Raw genomic sequence first — 20,092 nt, 5'->3', positions numbered from 1 at the left:
CCCCCCCCCCCCCCAATCTCATCAACATCAACTCAACATGTCCCTACCTTCTTGGGTTTATCAAAAATTCCCTCCTTCCTTTGTCCATTGTTCACACAGCTGACATCCAAAAGCACCAATCCCTCCATACCACTCCCCTATTCAAGAAATTCCAATCTACCTCTCCGGTCCCCACATTCGGCTTCCCACCCCATTCCTTTGTCTAGGTCCCAGGCGCTCTCTCCTCGTCCTCACCTTAGGTTCTCAGAATCCCCAGCATCCCTCAGGACCCAGCTCAGGTTGGACCTTGGAGAGGCTTGTCCTGTTCCCCAGAAGGTGGTTAGTACTCTCTCCAGAGACCTTGCATTGACTTGACTATCATCTGCCCTGTATAAGTTCCTTGGGGTGGGCTTTTGGGGTCAGTAGTTCCAGGACCACACTGGAAGGCATTCCAGAAATACTCCTGGGAGTGGCTGAATTCACAGGGTGATGTGGTGCCTGAGGCCATTCTGGGAACGCCGGTGTGCCGGTGGCTAGAAGCTTTTACTAGCTACCTCTTGATACTGTTGGGAGAACCCATGAGACCCTTTGGGGGCTGCTAGGTATTAATTAATAATAGAGCTAGGTATTAATTATCCTGTCTCACAGTGGAGTTTCCCAGAAGCCACTAGGGCCAGTCAGTTCCACTTGGGAGAACAATAGCCCTAGTGAGAGCGGAGTCTTCTGGATTCCAAGTCCAGCCTCACTAGCAGACTGAGTCTGGGCAAGCCCTGACTTCCCTCGCCGCCCAGCGTGGCTGGGAGGATCGAATGAGGGCGTGAGTGCAAACCTTACACTGCTATAAAAATGCTAGCTACTGTTATTGTTGGCATTCCGGCGGGCTCCGGTACTGTGTCTCACATTCCTAACCGGCTATTGTTCTCTAAAGTGGAACGGACTGGCCCCGGTGGCTCCTGGGAAACTCCCCTGGAGACGGGATCGCGAATGCCTCCACCCGCCCAGTCTCCGGCTCAGGCCAAGAAGGGGTCCTCTTTCCTCCTCCCCTGGGCCCCCTCCCTCGGGGCTCATTCCCTGCCCTGCCCCGCCCCGCCCCGCCCTGCCCCGCCTTAAAGGAGAGCTCCAGCCGGGCTTCCTAAGGGAGGAGCATCGGCGTAGTAGAAAGCCTGGGCCTGCTCTGCGTCTCCTTTAAATGCACATCACTCCCAGCTCCATAACTGTGGACACACACACATCCCTGGGAGTGGGAGGCGGGGGAGCCTAGGCCGGACCGCGGCCCCAGCACCGGCAGCAGCAGGCGGCGGCAGCGGCAGCCCGAGCAGGCGCCGGGAGCAGGCGGCGGCGGCAGCTTCCGCGGGAATCTGTCCAGGTCGGTGTTCCTTCAGGGGCCAGTTCCCGGAATCTGGGGGATGGAGCGCGAGGGTCGGCCCGAAGGTTCCCTTTGAGGTGGCTGGCTGCTGGCGGAGCGCGTGTTCCATTTTGGAATGGTGAGCTTTGCCCGGTGATAGAGAGCACGTTCCACGCCCCTTGGCTGCTGCCTAAGTAGGGCAGGACGTCTCTGGGCGCCTCGGCGGCTGCGGGGGCCGTGCTCTGGCTCGAGGCTGACCCCCAGATGCAAATGCTAGTAGACATACCCAGGCACCCGCACACTGACACAAATGCTCGTTCTCAGACGTGGGGCATTATATCCCCGAGCACCTAGGACAGTACCTGCCTGGGAAAAACATCACTTTCTCGAGCACTTTCAGGTTTAAAAATACATCGCCCCGGGCCAGCTGGAGTGGTTCAGGGGATTGAGGAACAGGCCCAGGGACAGGAGTCCGGGTTCAAATGTGACCTCAGACACTTCCTAGCTGTGTGACCCTGGAGTAGTCACTTAACCCCCAGCGCCTAGCCCTTACTGCTATTCTGCCTTGGAACTAATAGAAAGTATTGATTTTAAGACAGAAGGTAAAGATAAAACACACACACACACACAAATAAACAAACACCACCCACAGCCACCCACCAGTATAACTCTCCATTTTACAGGCAAAGAAATGGAGATTCAGAAAATTATTTGTCCATGATCACAGAGCTAGTGTCTGGGACTCTCTTGAACCGGGATGTCCTGATTCCAGTTCCAACATTCTTTCCACACTAGCCATTGGCACATAGAGAAAAACACATACAGAACCACATGCAGGAGACTGATACCAGTTCCTGTCCCTGAGTTAGAGGGGAAGAGACTGGGTGAGTGTCAGCAGTGGCCCCTTTTGCCTGGAGAGAACAGTAGAGGGGATTCCTAGGATGAAGAAGAAAAGAACATATTGAAGAAGCTGTGTACCTCTGATGAATATTCACACACACACACACACACACACACACACACACACACACACACACACACGAGACTGAGAGAAGGAACTGAGGCCAATGGGGACCCAACTAGGCAGGGAGATCTTTAGAAGGCTAGAGCTCTGGGCATAGAAACAGGACATTATTCTTAGGAGATGGCGTGGTGGCCTTGGTCACACTAACCAAGACACCCCCTTCATGAGGCTTCATCCGCTACTTGGCTCTAGGGCCCATGAATCCCTTCTCCCAGCACACTTGTTCCCTACCACATAGGAGCTGCTGTCCCTCCTCTTTCTTGTCCTGGACTGATTCCCCTCTCTTCTTAGGAGGGTGTGTGTGTGTGTGTGTGTGTGTGTAGTTCCCCATATCTCTCTGTCCCATCACCAAAGCAGGAGCTTGTCCCGCTGCCTATAGGGAGATCTGGGGTTGATAGCATTAGTAGGAAGCTCAGCCAATGAGCAGAAAGTGGGTCAGAAGAAAAGCTGGTGGATACATCCCTAATCATCCCTCCCAGCATCAGAGTGAGACTCCTCAGACTTTCTCTCTGGTCCAGAGTGCCTGGAGCCCAGAGCTCTGTCCTTTAAGGAAAGGGCCTGAGTTCAAGACCTGATTCTCTGTTTGCCATCTGGCAATCACTACTGCAGTTGAACACTAGACCCTGTTCTTACAGATCTTACAATTGGCCCTGGGAGTGTGTGTGAAATGCCCATTTCTATAGCAACTTGAAATTGGCAGGTTTTTTTTAAACCCTTCTGTCTTAGAATCATTACTAAGTATTGGCTCCAAAGCAGAAGAGCAGTAAGGACTAGGCAATGTGAGTTAAGTGACTAGGAAGTGTCTGTGGGCAGATTCGAACCGAGGACCTCCCATCTCCAGGGCTAGATCTCTATCCACTGAGCCACCTAGCTGCCCTCAGAGTTCTTTGTACACAACAATCCTATAACAGGTTGTTTGTGAAGTATTAATATTCTCATTTTACAAATGAAATGAAGGTAGTGAGTGGGCCAGGAGTCAAACTCTGGCTTCCTGGCACCAAGCCAAGGGCACCCTCTATTGTGTCTCTGAAAAGGGCATAGCAAAGGGCTTCTGAGAAGGCAGGGAACACTCTCACCTGGGGGGAGGGAGAGAGCTTGGGAAAGGCTTTTAGGGAGAAGGACACACTTGTGCCGTCTTGAAGAGCAGGTCCAGATTCAACAGGGTGAAGATGGTGAGATGAGGAAGGGAAGAAGCTTTGATTAAGCACCTACTATGGGCCAGGCACTGTGCTAAAGGCTTGGCTAATATAAGCCATTCCTGGCATTGTCAATGATACAGATGAAGCCACTAGAAACTGGAGAGGGAAGGGCAAGAAGGTGGCCTAAAGGAGAGTAGAACAGACTAGTCAGTACATGGAGAAGAGAAGGCTGGAAATATATTTCGAGCCATGTTGTGGAACACCTTGGATAGGTCAGGAATTTTCTACTAAAATATAAACTTCTCTCTCTGGCCTTCAGTTTGTTCATCAGCAGTACAGCCCAGCAAGGTTTAAACTAGGTCTCCCCTGACTCTGAGTCCACTGTGGAGAAGAGAAGGCAGAGAGCTGGGGGGTGGGGGGGATGGAGGTCGTGGAACAGCTCCATGGGACCTCTCCTAGCTTGGGATTCCTGGTCCCAGGGACAAATGTAGAGTCTTAGCCTCCTGGGCCAGTTGAACTTTTCAAAGAACCAGTACCAGGAGGGGTCTCAGTTGGCTTCTAATTCAACCTGTACTTGAATGGCAGTCTCCTCCATATCATCTCTGATCAATAGGTATCCACTTGGCTTCAAGACCTCCAGGGATAAAGAACTTGCCACATCTTGGCATAGCCCATTCAGCTTTTGGTCAGCTCTGATTGTTCCAACGTTTCTTCTTGCATCCAGTTAAAACCTGCCTCCCCACAACTTCAGCCCATTGCTTCTCATTCTCCTCTTCTGGGGCCAAGCCAAGATGTGTGACCCCCTTGCCCCATGCCACTAGAACTTGACTCCCAGTCTTCTCTTCTTCAGGCTTACTCCCCAAGTGCACTCCCACCTTTTGAGAGCCAAGCCTGAACACCTCCAAAATGGATGACAAGAAGAAGAGGAGGAGCCCCAAGCCCTGCTTGTCGCAGCCTGCACCCCCTTCCAGTTCTCTGCGCAGGGTCCCAGTCCCTACCAGCCGAAGTGCCTCCTTCTCCTTGGGGCTCCCCCACCTTCCATCCCCAAAGCAGCGATCCAAGTTTAAAAGGTCAGTCTACTGGGGGATTCTGAGTGTCTTATGATGTCCTTCTCTCTTTCCATGACAGCTGAGAGAAGAAGCTTGTCCAAGAGTCACCCGAAGAGGCAAAGGGGAGCTGGAACTGGAGTCTGGGTGGTGCTGCCTCCCAGGACTCAAGATAAGAGTAGGGAAAAAGGGACTTGAGGGCAGTCCTGCCGCCTTCAGATGTCTTTGAGCCAAGAGTTATATATCCTAGAAGGGTCAAGGGAAAAGCCGCCTGTGACTAACCAGTGGCTCCTCTGACCTACCCAGGGTGACCAAGGAGAAGTGCCGCCCTGTGCTTGCTGGCGGAGGGGGAGCCCCAGCAGGCACACCCTTGCAGCACTGTTTCCTGACAGAGGTGACTGGTGTCTATGAGATGGAGGGAGGATTACTCAACCTACTCAATGACTTCCATTCTGGACGGCTCCAGGCCTTTGGTAGGTCTGTAAGGGGGGCTGGGAAGGAAGAGGGGGAATCTGTTGAGGGCTCTTGTTGGTCCAAGATCTGGGGAATCAGGAAATGAATTTAGTTTGAGGATTTGGGAGTAGAATATAATGTCCTTGAGAGCAGGGATTATAATTCCCATTATATATATATATATATAAAAATTATAATTTCCAGAATGATGCCTTGCACATAGTAGGTGATTAGTAAATGTGGATTGCTTAGGCTTTAAGGCTGAGATCTGTAGTTGGGCCCCCTGCAGGATGAGCGCTTTGGGCTCCCAGGGCTGTGCCATGGTGGAGGTTCATCCCCCTTAGGTGGAGGGCTATGACTGGTATTGGTCTTCTTGGCTGGGCAGGGAAGGAATGTTCCTTTGAGCAGCTGGAGCATGTTCGGGAGATGCAGGAGAAGCTGGCTCGGCTGCACTTCAGTCTGGACGTGTGTGGGGAGGAGGAGGACGATGAAGACGAGGCTGAGGCTGAGGGGCTGCCACAGGAACAGAAGAAAACAGTGGCCGATCGTAACCTAGACCAGCTGCTTAGCAATGTGAGCTGGGAATGGGACTGTGGGGAGGCTGGGAGTGGGAATTAGAGTTGAGTCCCATGATCCCTCTGAGCTGATAGGCACCCTCAGTGGTGCTGGGGCTGGCCCTGGGGTCCTGAGTGTGGATGTGGGTTCCAACTTCCCCCAAACCCTTTATCTTGACCCTGGACTACCTAGGAATGTCTCCATGACCCAGAGTTCAGGCCTTTCCCTATGACTCCTCTCTTCTTTTGCAGCTGGAGGATCTCAGCAACTCTATGTATCCTTTCTTGAGGGGGCTTTGACAGGGTCTTCTTCTCTGCCCCTCTGGAACAGAACTTACTCAAGATCATCTAGTAACAAATGTAGGATTCTAATCCAGCTCCTGACTCCAAATGCCCATGGATGCTGGCCCTGCCCCTTTCCTCCCCCCAAAAGGAGGGAGTTTGGAGGGAGCAAGGTTTAGCCTTGTTACAAGAATGATTTTCAAGAACGTCAGACAATTAGCTTAGATCAGAGGCAGTATAGATTTGGGGAAAGAATATTGGACTTTGATTTAGGGACAGACTTTGGCTCAAATATTGACCAGTGCTTCAGAGCCTCCTTTTCCTTAAGTTCAGCTTATGGATAATAGCTGCCACAAATGGCTTTTTGTAAGCCATATCGTTTCTAGGACATGAATATAATCATCACTTATCATCAGAGCTGAAAGGGAGCATCTAGTCCAACCTTATTTATTAAATGATGAAGCTGAGGCCCAGAGAGGGGGAGGAATTTTCTTAAAGTCACAAAGCCAAACCTGGCTGTGGGAACCTAGATTAGCAAGGGGCCCTTTGGGCCATTGACTTGAGCTGTCTTATTCAGGTCAGGCTTTTCCGGAGTCCTTAAAGCTTTGAAGGGAGAGGACTCTGGGGAGCTTGGGTAGAGGTAAGGGGAGTAACAAACTAAGCATATGGGCTGCCTAGGCCATGCCTCCAGTTTCCCTTAACTCTGACTGCCTCCAGACAGAAGCTGCATCTGGCTGAGAACACAGAACCAGAGGAGGCTCCCACAGCCTAAGTGGAGGCCCTTGGTTGGGATCCTTTAGAACTTCCCCATGATGGCTGAGGTGAGCAGCTGGCCTCTCTCAGTTCGGAGGGTATGAGGAAGGCGCCCAGGCCCCTTCATGACCTTGACTGTGACACCGGCCCTCTGAGCTGCAGGACCCTGGGCCTTCTGATGCCAGAGACCCAGAGCTCTGACCCTGGCTTGGGCCTCTAGGTCCTCTGACCTCACATGATCCTGAGCTCTGACTCAGGCTGTGCCCTCAGGCCTTCTGACTTTACTGGCCCCGATCTCTGACCCAAGCTGTGATCTTCGCTGGCCCTACTGGCTCTGTCCAGACTGGGCCTCTGGCAGCTGAATTAAACGGAAAAATGGACGGGTGTCCGCTAGGCTCCTGTGTTTTCTTTGGCTACTCCCACTCAGTCCCGGCCTGAGATCCTGAGCCTTTTCATCCGGAAGATCCGGCCTGGGGTGCTGGAAGGTGGTGGGGGTGGTGGGAGGATGGCTTTGGTTGCCACGAAGGTGGGGGGTGGGGCGGCGGGCATGGTTGCCATGGGGACGGCGGTGACGTGTTTTCAAGGAAACGCGCAGGCAGAACATTTCCCAGCAGCACCTTGGCTCGGCCATTCCGTTTCCATGGAGACGCAGGCGGGGCAAGGCCGTGACGAGTTTTGTAGGCGCCGGGAGCGGCAGACGGTTATCCCTCCAGTCGGGATATGGAGCTCCAGGAACTAGTTCGGCGTATAACGCTGCTGCAGGTGCGGCCAGGACTGCCACCCTTTCTAGAGAAGCCCTGGCCCTGGGACTCCCTGCTCGACCCCGGGCCCTCTTCCCGGCGGTCTCCCGGATTCCCCACTCGCGGGCCCCCGGATTGCTGCTCCTGCCTGACCACGGCCACTTGTGTGTCCACCAGGCTTGCGTGAGGGGTCGGCAAGTCCGGAGGCGGCTGCAGAACTTGAGAGCCGAGTATGAAGAAGTGGTGCGGCAGGTGGAGGGTGACGACTTGGGCGGGCAGCTGCGCTGGGTGGGGCGCTGGCTCCCGAGGCCCGTTTTTTCTCCGGACACCCGGGTAAGTCCGCAAGGCCTCATGAGGCCTGAGCCCGGAGTGGGGCGATTCGTGGCTCTTTTCCCTAGGAGTAGGCTGCTACTGTGGCTGTCACGACCCCACCCCGCTGTCAGGGAACCCCGATATACATACCCATTTCTTCTCACCTTCCCCCTCCAGGGGTGGGGGCAAGGAGAGGTTTGGAAAGGACCCCAAACTGTCCTCCCAACAGAGAAGGACCTTTGTCCTAAGGGCGGGGGGAGACAGCAGTCTCAGCCCAGTTCAGGAACCCCCCAGCAGACTTCAGGATGAAGAGCCAGAGAGAGATCAAGGCTGGAAGGAACAGCCGAAAGTGAAGGAGTCTGGCCAGCAAGATGGTTCTGGCCCTCAACTGGAAGGCGGTGACAGGATGCTGACAAGAAACCCAGGTACTCCCTTCTCTTCTACAAACTACTCCCTAATCCCAGGCCTGAGCTAAATGGGAGCAGGGGATATTTTTTAGAGGGCACAGGTACTTCTGGCCAGTTTTGGGGCAGTCTCTGATGTACATTTCAATGGCTCCACATACACAGAGACCCCAGAGCTAACACTACCCTCCCAGCCTGCCCAGCTCCAGAGACTTCAGAGACACCTGGCCATGGAAATGCTATGGCTACAGCAGGCCATTGTCAGTCGAAAGAAGGTGAGGTCTCCCTTAAGTACAAATGCACTCCTAGTCATTCTCAGCTTCCCTTCACCTCCAGTCTTCCACCTTCCACAGTTCCTATATCCTCCCCCTCCCCATTTTGAGCCGAGTAGAAAGGGAAGCCTCAGAGATCCTTTGGCTTCCCCCTGACAGCCCCACTGCCTCTCTCTTCCACAGTATCTGCTTCTCAGACAAACACTGGATCTCCCGGAGGATTAGTTGGAGAGGGCTGTACCTCAAGTAATGGAACCTCAAGAACATCTGAGTGACCAGGCAATTGGCAGGACTGAGAAGCAGATACTGCTAGGAAGGGCCTCACTCTGGCTTCTTACTGTGGACTTCGGGTCCCTTCCAATGGGGCAGAGTGAAGTCAGGATACAACTAATCTTCAAGGCTTGGTCACTGCTTTGTACACCAGAATCTCTTTCTCCTCCTGGCTCCAGGAACCATATTGGTATCAAGGATTTCTAATCTTCAGTACTACAGATCCTATGTTGAGAATTGGTAGGCCCGGGGCTAGGTTAAGGCCTAGCAACTCTACACTTGGAGAGAGGTGGAGTTTTCTTTGTTAGCCCACAATCCTGCTCTGTTGGATGGACCCTGCTTCAGAGGGCTTCCTTTAGGCAGGAGGTGTTAGGTAGACTTGGCCATTCTAGTCAAAGCACAGTAAAAATTGGAGGAGAAAGGAAGAGAATCAGGCCACTGGGTTAAAGGAGGAATAAAACTTTTCATTTTGCAACTTGGCCATCTCTTTCTCCTTCCTTACCCATGTGTTTGGCCTGGTACTTCAGTGTACCATGAGAGGTACTCTTTGGACCTGGCCCTCCTTTCTGTTGGGATATGGTACATGCCCCAAAGCCACAGTCAGCTGGTCTCTGACAGTTGCCCATCATTTGCACAGAGGTGGGAAGTTTGTGTGTGTGTGTGTGTGTGTGTGTGTGTTGCTCAAATAGAAGCTGAATCACCAAAATCTTTTATTTAGAAACGGAAAAGACTTTCCAGATTATCTAGTCTCTTTTTCACAGGGAAAAACAAGACCTGAGGTTTTGAACCAGTTGATAGGGATGATTTGGAGGGGATTGTTCCTCAGAGAACCACTGCACCACGTAATCAGAAGTCTCCTCTAGCTTGGAGATTCTAGGGTTCTCTATTCACAAGGCTCAGGCCCTCCCATCAAAATTAGGTCCCTCCCCCAATCCCCCAAATTATGCCTCTATATCTGTTCCAAAACCTAAGGTAAACTCTGTTAGGCTCTCTCTCAGCTTCCAACTCTGTGGTCCCTCTGCCACTTTTTATGACTGACTAGAAGAGGAAGGAGTTAAGCCTGTCTTCTATAGTCAGGGCTTGTAGCTCCTCCCTTCTTTGTCCCACCTGCCTAGCAACGCCTGAGCGTCTCTGGCCTGCTTAGGTCAGCAGCCCAATGGCTTCCACTGCTCCTGGGCTCCCTGTGGCCAGGAAGGTAGTGGTATACCGGAATGGAGACTCCTTCTCCCCAGGACGCAGGCTGGTGGTCACCCACCGACGCTTCCCCACCTTCGAGGCATTTCTTAATGAGGTGACGGCAGTCATACAGGCTCCTCTGGCCATTCGTACCCTCTACACTCCTCAGAGTGGCCACCTTGTCACTGACTTGTCAGAGCTTCAGAGTGGTGGGGAGTATGTTGCTGCCGGCTTTGAGCGTTTCCAGAAGTTGCCGTGAGTGGGCTGGGGACCTTTGGGGCAGCTAAAAAGTATTACCCATTTCCTCACCCCCACCAGACTTTTTAGGAAGCTCTCTTTGACTAACTTCCACATCCCCCATCATCCCCCTCCTTAGCTTGTTAGACAATGCTTTTTTCCATTATCTGTGGGCTTGGTTCCGTGCTCTGCCTCTATATTAAACTAAGAACTTTCCAAGCCTAATGGCTGCCTTTCCTTGAATATTGTCTGCTCTGGTGATTTGGCCTTGGCCAAAAAAAGGATCTATGTGTGAAGAGGAAGGACTGATTGCACTGACCCTGAAGTGCTACCAGTTTAGACTTTTTCCACCTTTGGAGGAGGAATCCCGGAGGCCCAGGCTCCACCTTTGTTTGGATCAAAAAGATTACAACTCAGATAAATACTCACTACTGAAACCAGACCCAGTGGCAACTCAGTTCAAGGGCTAAATGGAATCAAGCTGCAAGTTTTCGAAACAACAGGATGGAAAAAAATTGAACAGGACTGTTCCCAAAGCCCTATCTGATGCCTGAAAGCTCTCAGGACTCCTCCTCTCTAATCTTGGAAATGTAAATCTGATATACCCATAGTGCTGAGGAGATTTAGCTGCGCAATCACAGAAGGGAAAGGAAGAGAGGAGAGGGTGGTATTGATAGGAGGTGCCATGACTAAGGTGATCACATTTTCTGTGTCTTCCAGCTATATCTATCCTGGAGGGAAAAAACCAGGAAGAAAAAACATCAGGTTGCTGGTGGGTTCTGAAGAAGAAATTGTTCTCACCCTCCCTGACCTGCCCTTCCCTCTTCCTACCAAGACCTTCCCATGTTTGCCACCTGACATCTTGGATCCAGTAGGCTTCCAGAGCCAAGAATGTGGGTCTGCCTCCCTGAATTGGCCATAGCTCCAACTTTCACATGAAAAAGCACTGGCTTTGGAGTAAGGGGAGTTTACGTCCTACCAGTGGTCACTTCTTTTGTTACCCTGGGCAAGTTGCTTAACCCCGCTGGGCCCCAGTTTCTTCAAGAGGGGATCATGAAATGAGCACTATCAATTGTCCTCCCCACACCCAGGCTTAAGTTGGCTATGACCAACAAGGCAGACTAAAGTAAATAGAAGGCTGGGATGTGGATTCTTTTTGCCTGGAACTTTTCAGGTTTGGCTAATTAGAATTAGGGACTATTCTAATTAGAAGGAACTATGCATAGGCCAATGGTGGGAAGGGACCTGGCTGAAGTTAGAGATAGCACTGAGCTTTACAGACCCCTTACCATACTCCTGGGGATGAAAGGCATTATACACTGTAATAAAGGGACTCTGGGTTTGGAGTCAGGAGCTTCTCCCTGCTTCTCTCATTTGCTAGCTGTCACTTCAGTCTTCCCTTCTGTGACATTCAGCATCCCTAGAAGTAAAGGGAATGTTTGCCCACTACAGAGCACCACTAAGTAACTGTTGGCTCCTGTTTTATCAGGCTCCTCCAAATCTCCCAAGACCAAATTACAGATCTCCTGGAAGGAGGATTCCAGCCTCAGTTTCCTGCACAATTCAGTGAGTGCTTGAGGGTACTTCGAGAATGTAATGGAAATTAGGTGAAGGGAGACTATGCTATGGAGAGTGGACTTGTTCCACCATGGCAAACTCATTAGTCCATCAAGGGTCTCCAAACTCTGGGCCTCCCTCCCCTCATCCTGATTTGGAGGCAAACTTCTAAGGCCCTAAATGGCAGTCAACACAGAACTTTGTGAAGTCCTCAGATGGGGTGAGAAGGGCAAGAAGGAACAGGAGTCTTCCCTCTTAGATCCCCATTCTATTCTTGTTCTAGGGTATTCAGAAATGGGGACCTGCTTAGCCCTCCTTTTAGCCTACACCTGCCAGTTACCCCCCATCAGGACTGGGGAGCAGTGCTGAAGCAACTGACTGAGAAGCTGAAGGGTGGGGCTGTGAGCAGGTGGGTGCTGGGCTCAGGGAGGGGAAATAAGGGAACTTCTTTGGTGACTCTCAGGGTTTGGCTGTGTCACCTGGTGACCAGTGGAAAGAAAGGCAGAAACAAGGAAAGAGACCCAAAAAAGTCAACTGCCCAAGATCACCTACTGAATTAGAGACTAGTAGTTAGGCCTTCAGACTTGGCTTGCCATTGTACTACAGGGAGTTCCAATCCTAGGATTCAAAGCTAGAAGAAACCTTTGAGGAAATGAAATTTGAACTCGGTTCCCTTGTTCCAAATCCTGGGGAAGAAAGGCCACGTGGCCCAATAGACCGGGTTCTGGCTTTTAAGTTTATGAGTTAAGGGACTATGAGTAAGTCAGTAACCTCCAGTGGCTCCCAGTTGCCCTCATAATCAAAAACATCTTCTGTTTGAAATTCAAAGTCCTTCATAACCTGGCTCCCTCCTTCTATATTAGTCTTCTTACACCTTATTCCCCAGCATGTACTCTTCAATGACACTGGCTATTCCACAACCATGTCTTATTTCTGGGCATTTTCTCTGCCTGTCCCCCAGGCCCCGAATACCCTTGCTCAACTACTGACCTCTCTGGCTTCCTTTTAAGTCCAAACTAAAATTCCATCTTTACAGGAAGCCTTCCCCAACCTCTCTAATTCTAGTGCCTTTTTAATTATCTCTAATTCCTATTTATCCTGTGTATAGCTTGCTTTGTATGTATGTATGTAAATTATATATGTATTTGCACGTTTCCTCCTCTACTACATTCTAAGCTCCTTGAGGGTAGAGGCTGTCTTTTGCCTCTTTTTATACCACTAACGCTTAGTATAGTGCCTGGCCCATAGTAGATGCTTAATAATTGTTTACTGATTGAAAAATAAGGGCATTGTGTTAGATGGTCTCTAAGGCCCCTTCCAGTTCTAACTCTGACTTTAGTGGTGTCAAAAACCTTGGTTCAATCCTAACACTGGGTCTGTTCTCAAACAACTTAAGCATTTTCTCTGGCTGTCTTTTAAGGTACATCCCTGCAAGGGAGGGCCCTTTACTTTCTCTCCTGCAGACTCTGCACCCTAGAGGGGGTGCCAGTATTGGGCAGAGAATCCCTAGTGAATGGTGGTTACTATGTGGCTGTATCAGATGATGAGTATAAGGCCCTGCCTTACCTGGAACTTCTGGTGCCAAACCCCTCCCTGCCTGGTGGCTTCTGGTATGTTGGGATTTGGGAAGTGTTGCTGAAATGGATAAGGATGGGATGGGGATGGATGGACAGTGAGAGGAGAGAGCCTTATCTCAGAGTGCTGGCCTAACACCTTTAAATTCTTCTGAATCTGAGCAATCTGCTCAAATCCTTACCTTCTGTGTTACAGGCACCCACCAAGACTTGAGCCCAGAGCCTATGGGCAGAAGGTAGGTGGGAGAGCCAGGGAAAGGTGGGGAAGAGCATAGTGGTGAAGCTGAAAGAGAATGTAACTGATAAAGCAAAAAAAGACCTGGGAAAGCCAAATCACTTTAGGCATTTTACCTATGAAGAAACTAAGACTTGGAAAAAGTCCTACATTATATAGTGATACAGGTCTTAAGCTCAGGAGTCCTGACCCCTAGTCCAGGAGCTATCTTAAACATTATCCCTGTGACTGAGGCCACCAGTATGTCAATAGGAATGACACCTGTAAAGGTGCAAAACAGGACTATGGGAATTGGAGAGTAGGTAGAGGGGGTTCTAGCTGTGTCTCGGGCTTCCTATCAGCCTGGCCACAAGAGCTCTAGACCAAGATCTCCCCTTCCTCCCCCAAAGGCAGGCAGCTTCAGGATTCCAGTGACCCAGCCTTCTAAGAAGGAATCAGTTTTCTTTACAAGACCTACAATGGCCCGACCTCATCTAAGAAGACGACGCCCCCTTCAGCCTGGTAAGCTGTCCCTGCCTCCTGGAACAAATCTATGAGCCTGGGGCTGGACATAGTGAGCCTATTTTATAAATAAGAAAACTAAGATTTAGAGAAGTCAGTTACATAGCTATTACATGACCAAGGTGAGAGTCAAACCAAGGTTTGTGACTCTGTCTTCATCCTCCCTTCATACATTCACTCTATAGGAGGGGAGGGAAGGAGAAGGGATCCCCAGAAATAGGGCTGATCTTGAAAGGAGCAGTTTGTACCTGGGTCACAATCCCAGCATTGTCCAACCTCCAAGGCCTCCCTTGCCCTTGTATCTTACAGATGGACTGGGAAAGGGTGACTGATTCGAAGCTGTGTTATAATGGGGGAACCTCCCAAACCTTTCTGAGGCTCTCTTTCCCCTCCTCTGAAGCCAGTCTGCAATCCCCTCCTTGAGGATTAGTGAGAAAAGTGCTTTGTAAACAGATGTAAAAGTGAAGTGTCACACCTGCTAGAGGGGCAGCAGATGCTTTCAGATTCCACCTCACAAGCATATATCTGTGAGGAAAACTTTGGTTTTGAATTTAACCAGTGACTTAGCAATGTATTGTGTTCCTCAATCCCATGGGTCTATTTGGTGGCCAAAAACAACTAAGGTAGGGAGTCAGTGTAAGGAAGGAAGTTTAAGAAAGACTAATTTGGAGAGAAAGGAGGAAAGAATCCTTGACTGTGGGACAGAGGTGAAAAGGAGAACCCAGTGGATAGGAGATAAGAGAAGAAATCCAGGCCAGAGGCATTCTTCTAGCTCATGTAGTCCCAAATACAGAGTCAACATGTACCCCCATCATTCCTCTTAGGAGAAAGGGGTGTGTATGGTGCATCCTACACCAGGAGGGAACTGGCAGGTGCCCAGGAAGTACAGGAGGATGGAACTACTCTAACAGAGGTTCCCTTGGATCAGGTAGGAGGCTTATGTCCTTAGGAAAAAAACAGCTGTGGATTCAGCTGGAGAGGAATGTCTAACAACCAGGCCAAGAGGAAGCCAGCCTAAAACTAGCTATCCAAAGGTCTGGGTTCTAATCCCGTATCTGCCATCACATTCAAATGGATCTAGATTCACTTATCAGTGATGCGGACCACTCCCCATCCACGCCTATCCCTCTGGTGGACTGGGTAGATCTTCCCATGATTTCACCACTAGGGGGTCTATCCTGAACCAGGGGAGCACTCAGGCTGTCTACTGAGCTCTGCTACCTTTAGCAAATATCATCTTTGTACAGTAAATCAGTCAGTCCCTTCATCAGTTGAACCAGATAGTCTCCAAGGGCCCTTTGCAGTACTGACAGGTTAAGGGTCTCTGCTCTAGGACCCAATTTGGTTCCCTTTTGCTGACTGATCTCCTTTTTCCTCCAGAGGGCAGCAGAAATGGTAGAAGAAGCCTGTTTCTTGGAAAATGCTGCCTAGGGTAGGTGGTGTGGAACTAAACTTGGATGCTGCTCCAGAAAACCAAGAGACCCATCCCCACTTGCCTCCCTCCCTCCCTTAACTCTGGCTCCCAGCCAGCATTCCATCTGCAGCCATGGCACAGCCTTTTATTGAACCAACCCACCCTCTTCTGCAGTGCCCTCCCCCCCACCCCCCTCACCAGTCTCTTGCTGGGAAGTCATTGGAGAGATCCAAAGACCTTTTTAGTCTGCCTAGTCCACAAACCTGCAGTGAGCCTGCCTAGGGAAGGGAAAGCTTTGACTTCCAGGGGAAGAGATGGGCTACCATTCCTCTACCTTGTTAGGCCTGACACAAGGGGGCATGGGGAGGACATGGGAGCCCCCACACTTTGGGAGAGGATCTGGCTTAATAGAATAGTTTCCTCTGCTTCTGAGTTGTCTGAAATTTGTTTACCCATCTCTCTGGACAGCAACCCTCTTTAAAGTCTGGGCCAGGAAAAGCTAGAGGAACAAAAGCTTGTGATGGAGATAGCCTCTTCAGTTTAAGGCATGAGGGCCCCCCCCCCCTCCAGGGCTGCCAGTGGATATAGGGAGGAAGGGGTCTAACTGACTGCAGCACCTGTGGGCTCTGACTCATCAGCATCCCAAGAAAGCCCCTAAGTTTGAGCTTGAGGAGTACCCTGCACCTGACACCCCAGGGTGCTCTGCATAAACCACAGTATTGGCTGCAGGCCAAGGTTGTGAGAGATATTAGGTCACACACTGAAGTAGAAAGGGGAGGAGCTTCTGGGGCATGAAACTTCAGGCTCAAAGTGGTAAAGTCCCTGAGTCCATCTTCCTCAGTCAATAATCAAAGCAAAGGCCACTGCCAGGAAGATGGCAAAGACAGCTTTCTCCAGGAAAGCTCAAGCATAGGTGGCTCAAGATCCCCCAGCCTAGGGCTCCCTGCTCCAAGGCTCCGGCGTCTCTGGGCGGGGCTGGCCACAGGGTCCTGCTGTTTATTCTGTCTTGCCCACTGAACTTGCAATGCAGAGCGTGATTCCGGAGACGGTGAGCACCATTCCCAGGGCAGCCCCTGGGTCAATCAATGATCAATAAACATTAAGCCTACTATGTGCCAAGCACTGGGTTAAGTGCTAAGTCAGAAAGGGAAAGGACACAAGATGGGGTCTCCTCATAGTTCTCAGTCCCCAACAACCCTGATTATTGGGAAAGAAGGGAGAGGTGCTGAGAGAGACTATAGATAACAAAGCCTAGATTCACACCCCTCTAAGGACTATGGGATTTCCAAATGCACCTAAGTAATCCAGACACAGCTCTTAATAACCTGGAAAGGGATCTCCCCAGGAGCAATTTACTTACATTTTCCACCAATGTCTTCACCAAGGAACTTCCCGACAACCAGGGTGACAACAAGAGCCAGGGAATTACTGATGGGCACAGCCAGGGACAGATCTGGAGAAGAACATTTTGATATTCCCTAGGGTCCACTCTAAAGCAGGAAATGTTATTCTCTCCTCACAAAGATCACGTCTGATAGGAGAGATATGGGTGTCTATCTAGGTTAGAAAGCAGTGCTGAATTTCGGAGTTAAGAAGACCAGGCCTCAGCTCAGACACTCATTTCTGGACAGAACATCTGGATGAGTCACTTAAATCTCCTTGAACATCAAGTTCTATGTGAGTAAAACTGAGATAAGGCCAGCACCTTCCGCACAGAGGGCTGTGTGGATCCAATGAGCTACTGTGTATAAAGTGCATTGAAAACTTTTAAGAAGCAATAGAAATGCCAACAATTTTCATTTTTAGGATAAAGAAAGACACAGCTCTGACAATTAAACAGAAATACAATAATGCAGAAAACTCAGCTAAATGAGTACAGCTCAATCCAAACCACATTTCTGATCTCTTGGGTGGATTCAAGTCCTCAAGAATATTAAGGTTTAAGAACTCACAACTTCCCACTGTAAACATCAAAGTCATGGTGTCAACAGTATCTGAATTCAAGTTCTACAGAGCAAATTCATTGAGTAAGATATACTAACAACTGATTCCCTGTCCCCTGCCTCATCCCAAATGGAAACAAGAAAGACTTTAAGACAAGCTGTGATTAGAAAACCAACCCAGCTAGGTGTATCATCATGGTGGGGTATGAATGTTAGCATGAAGAAAGCCTGGGAAGCACTATTTGCTTGCATGTAAATCAAATGGCAGAGTAGGAGATCTGTCCAAGAAGCAAAGCATTCTTAGTGGTGCCATCTTGCCCTCCAAATATCCCATGTGGGTATTCTCAGTGATGCAGATGCAACGGAACCATCCCTGCCTATCCTGTGCAATCCACAAACCCATCCCCTCCAGCTCAACTAGCCTTTCTTCCCTTTGTCTAGAGGTCCATAGATTTAGAGGTAGAAGGGATATGAGAGTTCATTCTTGTACATTTTACAGATGAGAAAATAGGCTCAACGACCATAAGTGACTTGCCCAAGGTCACACATTATATTAGAAATAGGATTCCAACTCGGCTCCTCCAACACTAAATCCAAAGTTTTGTTACACCACATAAATGAAACTAAATTTTCTGGTTCAGAATTAGACCCCATCTTTCATACTCACAATGCCTGTGAACTGCCAAGGTTGCTAGGGTAGGTAGGCCAGTCCTACAATGTAGCATAAGCTATAGCTGCTAAGGAGGGAGGTGGAGAAAGAGAGATTAGGCTGCTAAAGGAACAACCAATAGAGGAAGGCATTCTGGAACCTGTTTTACCCATGCCCCATCCAGGTGACCAGCACTCAAAACAGAGACACACCTACCTGTTGATGCCAGGGTGAGGTAGTAGATCAGGGAGCCACACTGGTTGAGGCAAAGGGGCACCAGATACTGGGGTTGAGGGTGAGAGAAAAGCTAAGGTCAGTATACACAGGCAGCACTGAATCATCTGAGAGAGTGTCTTCCATCTCAGGGAAATGGAGAGTCATGCTAAGTAAGAAATGGCATCCTATTTCAGACAAAAAACTCAGGCATGGAAAGAGGTGGGCAACTGAAGAATTTCGGACCAACAGCTTCACATCTGGTCTGATACACTGAGTCCTTAGTCAATTTGGGAGGGCAAACGTTGGAGCTGGAAGAGACTTATCTCAGAGAACCTGGTTCCCTGTCACACAAGTGGGGAGCAGCAGGCCAGACTTAGATGGGATTCGGAATCCAGGAGAAGCCTTTTGTCCCCCACACATCCAGGGCGCCTTCTAGCCCTGCCTGTCCTGTCTAGGAGTCTGCCTGTTCCTACTAATGGCGGATGAACCTGGAGAATACCAAGCACACAGCTCGTTGCTTGCTCCCCAGGCCCTACCTGGTAGTTGAAAAACAAGGACTTGGTCTCCCGAAGCAATTGCACCAGTCGGTTCCCCTCCTGCACAGGCTCCATTTTCCCCGTGGCCCTCTTCAGCAGCGGATTGGAGCCGCCCCACAGCAGCGCCACCAGCACCAGAGCACAGATTTGCCCTAAGAGGGGAGGGGGCATCAGTCCCCATCCGGAACAGTGATTGACCCTCCCTCCCCGTAGGGGCGAGAAATGAGGGTCACCCTGGGCCAGCCTGTTGCCCAAGGAGCCTCCACTTCCCCATTTGTAAAATGGAGACAATAATGATTCCCAAGGAGGTAAGTAAGGCAAGCTGTGGTTAGAAAACCAGCCCAGCTAGGTGTATCAACATGGGGGATGGATGCAGCAACTCACGAAGGTTATCTGCTAAGTCCCAGAGCTCCCATGAAATGCTTGACTAAAGCGCTCAGTGTCGGCTATCCTCCTTATCTTAGAGGAGGAAAATGAGACATGGACATAGGTGATGGTATGGAGCGGAGGGATTCCTCACCCAGAGTCGCCGCCATGACAACGCCGGAAAAGGAAAGCTTTCACTTCCTGTGCCGGCCCATAGTTGGGACCGGAAGCATAGCACAGTCCTTTTCCGGTCGGTGCTTCACGCTGTCTCGCTGTCTGATAGTGCCTGAGTCGTAGCCACCGCCGCCGAGATGGTGAGTCCGGGATGGGAGGGCGAAACAGGTTGGGGTGGGGACCGAGGTGTCGAAGCGGGGCTCCCACCCCAGCCCATGCTCTGACAATGACTCCCCTCCCGGTGCCGTCCCTAGAAGCCGATCCTGCTCCAGGGCCACGAGCGATCCATCACGCAGATCAAGTACAACCGCGAGGGAGACCTGCTCTTCACTGTGGCCAAGGACCCGGTGAGCTTGTGCGGCTGGCGGGGAGGGGAGGACCGGGAAGGAGAGAGAAGCGATCGAGGGGTGGGGTGGGGATGGGGGACTGGAGGTAAGGGGAAGTGGAGGGAGCAGGGTTTTTGGAGGGAGGCGGCACTAGAAGAAGTGAGAGAGAGTGGAGGTCTGGGGTGGGGTCGGGCGGAGCTACTGGAGTCTATGGGGTAGGTGGGAGGCATTGGAGGAAAGGGGAGAGGATAGAAGGAGTGAGAGAGAGTGGAGGTAGAGGGTTGGGGCTGGGGAGCTGAGGGCAGGGCTGGAGGGGGAGATTGGAGACGTGGGACACCTGAGAGAGGAAGGACCTGGGTGCCTGAAGGAACTTCATATTTTAATATGGTTGATATTGACTATTCGGTGTTCCTATGGATAGATCACTAGCCTAGGAATTAGAAAGATCCGAGTTCGAATCCAGCCCCAGAACATTATTTACTCTCTGACTCTGGGCAAGTCACCTAACCTCTCCCAGTCTCTTGGTTTTCTTCCTTCCTTCCTTCCTTCCTTCCTTCCTTCCTTCCTTCCTTCCTTCCTTCCTTCCTTCCTTCCTTCCTTCCTTCCTTCCTTCCT

At 50.6% G+C, this 20,092-nt stretch overlaps 5 protein-coding genes across 7 annotated transcripts in view; 4 read left to right on the top strand and 1 right to left on the bottom strand.

The window, feature by feature from the left end:
• Positions 1 to 1,078: 1,078 nt before the first annotated feature.
• On the top strand, positions 1,079 to 6,961 carry CCDC28B (coiled-coil domain containing 28B). 2 transcript variants are annotated; one of them, XM_044671449.1, is made up of 6 exons: positions 1,079 to 1,345; positions 4,338 to 4,557; positions 4,840 to 5,006; positions 5,372 to 5,559; positions 5,793 to 5,815; positions 6,540 to 6,961. In XM_044671449.1, the coding sequence occupies exons 2-6, from the start codon at positions 4,394 to 4,396 to the stop codon at positions 6,592 to 6,594; spliced, it is 597 nt and encodes a 198-aa protein (XP_044527384.1). In that variant the 5' UTR covers positions 1,079 to 1,345; positions 4,338 to 4,393; the 3' UTR covers positions 6,595 to 6,961. The 2 variants fall into 2 exon arrangements, with proteins under 2 accessions (XP_044527384.1, XP_044527385.1); XM_044671450.1 differs by lacking the exon at positions 1,079 to 1,345 and adding an exon at positions 1,369 to 1,463.
• A 190-nt stretch (positions 6,962 to 7,151) lies between these two features.
• Positions 7,152 to 9,048, top strand: IQCC (IQ motif containing C). Of its 2 annotated transcripts, XM_044668010.1 has the most exons (5): positions 7,152 to 7,337; positions 7,493 to 7,648; positions 7,857 to 8,052; positions 8,197 to 8,306; positions 8,487 to 9,048. In XM_044668010.1, exons 1-5 carry the CDS (start codon positions 7,296 to 7,298, stop codon positions 8,526 to 8,528), a joined length of 546 nt encoding a protein of 181 aa, XP_044523945.1. In that variant the 5' UTR covers positions 7,152 to 7,295; the 3' UTR covers positions 8,529 to 9,048. The 2 variants fall into 2 exon arrangements, with proteins under 2 accessions (XP_044523945.1, XP_044523944.1); XM_044668009.1 differs by lacking the exon at positions 8,487 to 9,048 and having other exon boundaries at positions 8,197 to 8,464.
• A 222-nt stretch (positions 9,049 to 9,270) lies between these two features.
• Positions 9,271 to 15,318, top strand: DCDC2B (doublecortin domain containing 2B). Its single transcript, XM_044668008.1, has 9 exons — positions 9,271 to 10,004; positions 10,707 to 10,758; positions 11,476 to 11,552; positions 11,827 to 11,952; positions 13,007 to 13,153; positions 13,314 to 13,353; positions 13,742 to 13,853; positions 14,678 to 14,781; positions 15,234 to 15,318. Exons 1-9 carry the CDS (start codon positions 9,730 to 9,732, stop codon positions 15,282 to 15,284), a joined length of 984 nt encoding a protein of 327 aa, XP_044523943.1. The 5' UTR covers positions 9,271 to 9,729; the 3' UTR covers positions 15,285 to 15,318.
• A 931-nt stretch (positions 15,319 to 16,249) lies between these two features.
• TMEM234 (transmembrane protein 234) lies at positions 16,250 to 19,147 on the bottom strand. The gene is made up of 5 exons (XM_044668011.1): positions 19,132 to 19,147; positions 18,612 to 18,763; positions 18,076 to 18,142; positions 16,628 to 16,720; positions 16,250 to 16,340 (listed from the first exon to the last, which is right to left on the bottom strand). Exons 1-5 carry the CDS (start codon positions 19,145 to 19,147, stop codon positions 16,264 to 16,266), a joined length of 405 nt encoding a protein of 134 aa, XP_044523946.1. The 3' UTR covers positions 16,250 to 16,263.
• A 63-nt stretch (positions 19,148 to 19,210) lies between these two features.
• The window catches only part of EIF3I (eukaryotic translation initiation factor 3 subunit I), a 6,343-nt gene continuing 5,461 nt past the window's right edge, over positions 19,211 to 20,092 (top strand). Inside the window, exons 1-2 of the mRNA XM_044668007.1 lie at positions 19,211 to 19,291; positions 19,406 to 19,498. Of these exons, the coding sequence (XP_044523942.1) occupies positions 19,289 to 19,291; positions 19,406 to 19,498 (96 nt within the window). The 5' untranslated portion in view covers positions 19,211 to 19,288. The remainder of the gene's footprint in view (positions 19,292 to 19,405; positions 19,499 to 20,092) is intronic.

Source organism: Gracilinanus agilis, chromosome 3 (genome assembly GCF_016433145.1).
Source record: "Gracilinanus agilis isolate LMUSP501 chromosome 3, AgileGrace, whole genome shotgun sequence".
In the NCBI taxonomy this organism is placed as follows: Eukaryota; Metazoa; Chordata; class Mammalia; order Didelphimorphia; family Didelphidae; genus Gracilinanus; species Gracilinanus agilis.
Note: the sequence above shows the minus strand (reverse complement) of the source record. Positions and strands in the feature narration are given on the sequence as shown.

Bases quoted from the DNA above. Each gene is read 5' to 3' on its own strand.
- CCDC28B (XM_044671449.1), top strand. From the start codon at position 4,394: ATGGATGACAAGAAGAAGAGGAGGAGCCCCAAGCCCTGCTTGTCGCAG. The intron at 5,007-5,371 runs GTAGGTCTGTAA...TTGGCTGGGCAG, and splicing joins TGGACGGCTCCAGGCCTTTG to GGAAGGAATGTTCCTTTGAG. The intron at 5,816-6,539 runs GTATCCTTTCTT...GACTGCCTCCAG, and splicing joins GAGGATCTCAGCAACTCTAT to ACAGAAGCTGCATCTGGCTG.
- IQCC (XM_044668009.1), top strand. From the start codon at position 7,296: ATGGAGCTCCAGGAACTAGTTCGGCGTATAACGCTGCTGCAG. The intron at 7,338-7,492 runs GTGCGGCCAGGA...TGTGTCCACCAG, and splicing joins GGCGTATAACGCTGCTGCAG to GCTTGCGTGAGGGGTCGGCA. The intron at 8,053-8,196 runs GTACTCCCTTCT...CCACATACACAG, and splicing joins GATGCTGACAAGAAACCCAG to AGACCCCAGAGCTAACACTA.
- DCDC2B (XM_044668008.1), top strand. From the start codon at position 9,730: ATGGCTTCCACTGCTCCTGGGCTCCCTGTGGCCAGGAAGGTAGTGGTA. The intron at 13,154-13,313 runs GTATGTTGGGAT...TCTGTGTTACAG, and splicing joins TCCCTGCCTGGTGGCTTCTG to GCACCCACCAAGACTTGAGC. The intron at 14,782-15,233 runs GTAGGAGGCTTA...TTTTTCCTCCAG, and splicing joins CAGAGGTTCCCTTGGATCAG to AGGGCAGCAGAAATGGTAGA.
- TMEM234 (XM_044668011.1), bottom strand. The intron at 18,143-18,611 runs GTAGGGCCTGGG...CCTCAACCCCAG, and splicing joins CCTTGTTTTTCAACTACCAG to TATCTGGTGCCCCTTTGCCT. The intron at 16,721-18,075 runs GTAGGTGTGTCT...GTTCTTCTCCAG, and splicing joins CCTCACCCTGGCATCAACAG to ATCTGTCCCTGGCTGTGCCC.